At 57.8% G+C, this 4572-nt stretch overlaps 1 protein-coding gene across 1 annotated transcript; it reads right to left on the bottom strand.

Moving 5' to 3' along the window:
* Positions 1-1820: 1820 nt before the first annotated feature.
* Positions 1821-4229, bottom strand: LOC144119381 (endothelin-converting enzyme 2-like). The gene has a single exon (XM_077652015.1). It carries the CDS (start codon positions 4227-4229, stop codon positions 1821-1823), a length of 2409 nt encoding a protein of 802 aa, XP_077508141.1.
* Positions 4230-4572: the final 343 nt, after the last annotated feature.

Below are 4572 nucleotides of genomic sequence, written 5' to 3'. Positions count from 1 at the left end.
AAAGTAAGCTCGCTCAGTGGCTACATCCTGTTCTCATTAACATCTCAGCCATATAATACACATCTGAAGTGGACATACAACCTAAAACCGCGCGGGAAAGTTGGCGAGCCCTTTCCAGTGACATTTTGAAACACTAGCCCTCCTCCGTGTCGCACGTCTGCGTATGTCCGTTAAGAGCTGGCTGTTGGTTAGATTTATCCAGACGTCATGGTGCTAACGGCAGAGTCCAGTCAGCAGCGTCCCTCCGGTGGGCCAGGAAGCTCTGCCATCCGGGCAATTCCCGCGCGCGTCGGAAGCCCGCGGTGGGGCCAAGTGGGTGGGACCGGTGTAAATAATAATAATAATAATTGGCTGTTGGGGAAGGGAAATGGTGCAGTGTCTGTCTAACATCTCGGCGGAGTCCTGGGCCGCGCCGTGGGGGAGGGGATGAAGGAGGGACTGAGAGAAGAGGTGCCGTAGTGGAGGGCTCCGGAATGGTTTCGGCCACCTAAGGATCTTAGACGTGCGCTGGCGTCGCACAGCACACGGGCGCCTTGGCGTTACGCCTCCTTCGAAACGCGGCCGCCGCGGTGGGGTTCGAACTCGGGAGCTCCGGATCAGTGGTGGTGGTGGAAACATTATTGCCAAATACAGAGGGGGGCAAGCCCCCTAACATGGCACGAGGCAGCCCTTAGGGGGCTGCCCTTACAGGGAAAAGGACAGCCCTTGGAGGGCTATCCGCTTCAGGGTGTCGGTAATTATCCGGCGCTGGTCAGCAGCAGCGGAGCTGGCCAGGAGAGTCTCCTTGTATGACTCCGCCATGGTTGGGCATGGATGGTGTGGGAAGATAGGACATGTGAGGAGGACATGAAGGAAGTCCCTCCGTTTCCCGCAGAGCTTACAAGAAATAATGAATTGATCGGGGTAGCCGGCATGAAGGAGAATAAGGTAAGGAGCAGTTCGGGTCTGGAGTCGGCACCAGTGGGAGGCCTGGATTCACTAGCCCAGCGCCCTAACCACTGAGGTACTGGGGCAAGTCGAAAATGAAACTAAAATTGAAAATCTGTTTGAGGAAAGGAAAACAAAATTGAAAATTGGTTTTGAGGAAATGAAATGACGCAGTAACTGTCTCACATCTCGGTGGACACCCGAACCGCGCCATAAGAGAAGGGATTAAGGAGGCAGTGGAAGAAAGGGAGAGGTGCCGTAGTGGAGGTCTCGGTAATGATTGAGACGACCTGGTGATCTTTTAACCTGCACTGACATCGCGCAGCACGCGGGCGCCTTATGCGTTTAACCTCCCCTGAAACGCGACCTGAAATGGTACGAAACACGTATATGGCTTAATATAACCCTATATATTATAGGCCCCAGCTACTGTTACCTGGCAACATCAGGCAGTATTCTCAACCTAAAACCAAGACTCTTGATACATGAAACAGTGCGTGTGGTGTGGGTGCTACGCCACGATGTGCCAAGTCGCCTGGGGCTATGAAAAAAGCCCTTTACTACACAAGATAACTAGCCCTTGTTTAGAGCAATAGGAGCCCTCCTGACTGAGAAAAAGAATGAGTTCATAGACAGTTTATGCTGGTGACTAGGTTGACCACTGAAACTCCAAATATATCTCTCCCCCACCCTTATGCCTTTTCTCTTCCCAAATTAACGTGTTTACTACTACTACTTCAAGAGCACGAACACAGAAGCACAGTTGCGCGCACAAGTGCGCAGACTTTATTGTTTCAAGCCAAATGGTTTTTGGCAGCGAACGTCTTGCGTCGATTCGTTCGAGCAACGACAGCTTAAACAATATGGCAGCTAGCAGCCACCACAAAATTCTCTCATAAAACTGGGGGCTGTCGAACCATATGCCCCGCGAGACCCCTCGTCGCCAGTGTCAACGGATCCTGGTCGTCACTGCCACTCCGGCGTGCCGGTGGCCTCGTCCAGGACGTCACTGCGCCGTCAGCACCAACATTCGCACTCGCATTCGTAGACGCACTTTTACCGGCATCTTCACTCTCACCCCCATTTTTACGGGCAGCCCGCTGGTCACTGGCCTCGAAGAAGCAGCACCGTAGCGCTGGATTCATGGGCGAGGCCACGGGACACGTAAATGCGGTGGCGAACTCGCGGAAGTTCTTCAGCGGCAGTGTGCAGGACAGCTGTTGTCGCTCGCTGGGCCCGCGCGCGCAGGACGCTTCGCAGAAGGCGACGAAGAAGGCCTGATCCTCTGACAGGCCAAGGAAAATGCGCCGCCTCTGATGCGTCCGCGTACCCTGGTCGGCGATAGAGCGCGACGCGTTGAAGGCCCCGTACGCTATCTCGATGGCAGCGACTCCCTCGAAGGCCTGCACACCTCCTTCGGCTCCACTGGCGGCAGTCGCTGGGCACGCTGTCCTCCGCTCGTAGTCCCGGTACGAGGACTTTCCCCACCAAAGACCGGAGGTGGAACCGCGACCGTCCAGGAGGACGCCTCGTGGGTCGAACGCCCGGGCCAGGGCAACGGCGTAGTGGGCTCCGAGGCCTCCCATGTTCACAGCGAGGCCCACTCCCTCCACGAACAGCGGGCTGCGCAGCGCGTGCAGCGAGACAGCCAGCTCGTTTCGGTAATAGTGGTAGCGGAACAGGGCCCGCGGCGGCTGCAAGTCTCCAGGGTAGAAGGCGTCGGCCACATCCCACTGCCTGCCAAGGAGCGCTCGGCGAGCCGACAACGCGTCCAGCCAGTACCGCAACACAGCACCGTCCTCTCTGGGCTCAGGGAAGTTCTCCAATATGGCGGCCACCTCCGATGCATTGAGGTAGGAGTCGGAAGGCCAGAGGGAGGTGTTCATGCGGCGCAGCTTGTCGACGGCGGCCGCTCGGCTCTCAGCGTGGATCCAAGATGTCTTCAGGAAGAACTTGATGGCCGTCTGAGTGATGGTCATCAGAATGGCGTCCACTGAGGAGAGCCAGTGAAGCGGGTAGGTAGTGTTTATGTAGCCGGAGAGGTGGGTTACTCCGAACGCTCTGTGTGTGACCCAGAAACAGTCGGCGCTCCGCATATCTTCCATCTCGTACGCCGTGGGTCGACCCGGAAGTGCCGAGTCGGCCATCCATCCGATCATCTGCACCAGCGACCATGCCAGCTGGTGTAGCACCACCTCAGCAGGAAGCGAACTCAGCAGATAGTCGACTGCCTGCAGCAGCTTCACGCTCGTGGCGATGACGCGGTCAGCCTCGGTCACTCTGAGAGCTTTGTTGAGCTGCCAGTTGAGGAGAGTGTCCCACTGGGCGGCGGCCAGGCGAGGAGTGGCCAAATTCTGCATCTGCTTCAGCGGGAAGGCCAGTTCGTTCTGGCCACCAGACACCGAGCCGCACAGGGCACCGACGATCGTTGACTCATAACGGCGCAGCTCCTTCATTCCCTTGTCGCTCATGGCCGCGAAGCTTCTCGCACGAAGGGCGTCGTGAAAGCGACGCACGCGTGCTTTGTACACTCCCCGCGTTACCATGGTGTCCAGAGCCCGCTTCCAATCGTAGGACACGATGCCGGACCCCACGCGCACCTGCCGTTGGTTGCAGCCCGGTATGGGTGAGACACGAACCGAGAACCACAGGCCCAGGTTCCAGTTGATGTCCAGGTCCTGGAGTACGTCCAGAGGCTGCGCGGGCGCCGTAGTGCGCTCAGGCCAGGACAGTGACCGGTCGGCAAGGAACTCGGTCAGCAAAGCGGCATCCTTGGTACTGCTACCACTGTGCAGGCAGACCTGGTGCGCCCGCTCAGCTCGGTTAATGCGCAGTACCGGACGGGAATCGGGCAAAAGGACTTTCCCGGTTGGCAGCACCATTTTGTTTGAGGCGTCGTTCACGGCCTCCAGGTACCGGATGGCGTCTTGCTGGGCCACGGCCAGGAGGTCTCGGAAGACGGTCTCTGACTTGGCTGCGCGAGGATGCCAAGCGCCACACGCGAAGCGGTAAAAGTCGCCGCACGGGGCCGTGCTCCGGTTCAGGGAGTCCTTGAGGCGACGGAAGTGCGCCATGCAGAGCTTGGAGTTGCAGGTGTTCCACGAGCTGCGTCCCATGCCAAAGACGCCGCTTCCTTCGGAGCCTCTCTGATGACGGAGCACAGACAGGCCGATGGTGATGGCGCTGAGCGTCAGTGCTACTCCCAGTAATGATGACAGCAGGTGACCTAGAGCCACCGCCCTTTGGCGCCGGTCTAGTCCTCCGCTCGTCGTCGAAGGCGCCTTGCAGCCTTCGCCAGCCATTCGAGACCACATTCTTTGTGCCCACCACTCGTGACGACGTGGAACAGCCAGCTGTCCTTTCATGGCTCCTCGGGGCTTCGAATCGCACGTGTGATCTGCTCGTGTGCGCGTGGCGTCCCTCGTGCTGCCGAACGAAGCGCTTGCATCTCGTGCCGGTTCCGCTTCTTTCTTTCCTGTTCCTCACGTGGTACGCTCACATTTGCTGCATTGATATGTCATACGATGCGTTGATAATCAACCGACCGTGGCCATACATTTGTTCTTTTATGCAAAGCGTGTTGGTGAACCACAGCACGGTTTTCTTGATGATTTTGGGACCGGGTTTCGCAGAACGCGATATCCA

Source organism: Amblyomma americanum, chromosome 1 (genome assembly GCF_052857255.1).
Source record: "Amblyomma americanum isolate KBUSLIRL-KWMA chromosome 1, ASM5285725v1, whole genome shotgun sequence".
In the NCBI taxonomy this organism is placed as follows: Eukaryota; Metazoa; Arthropoda; class Arachnida; order Ixodida; family Ixodidae; genus Amblyomma; species Amblyomma americanum.
Note: the sequence above shows the minus strand (reverse complement) of the source record. Positions and strands in the feature narration are given on the sequence as shown.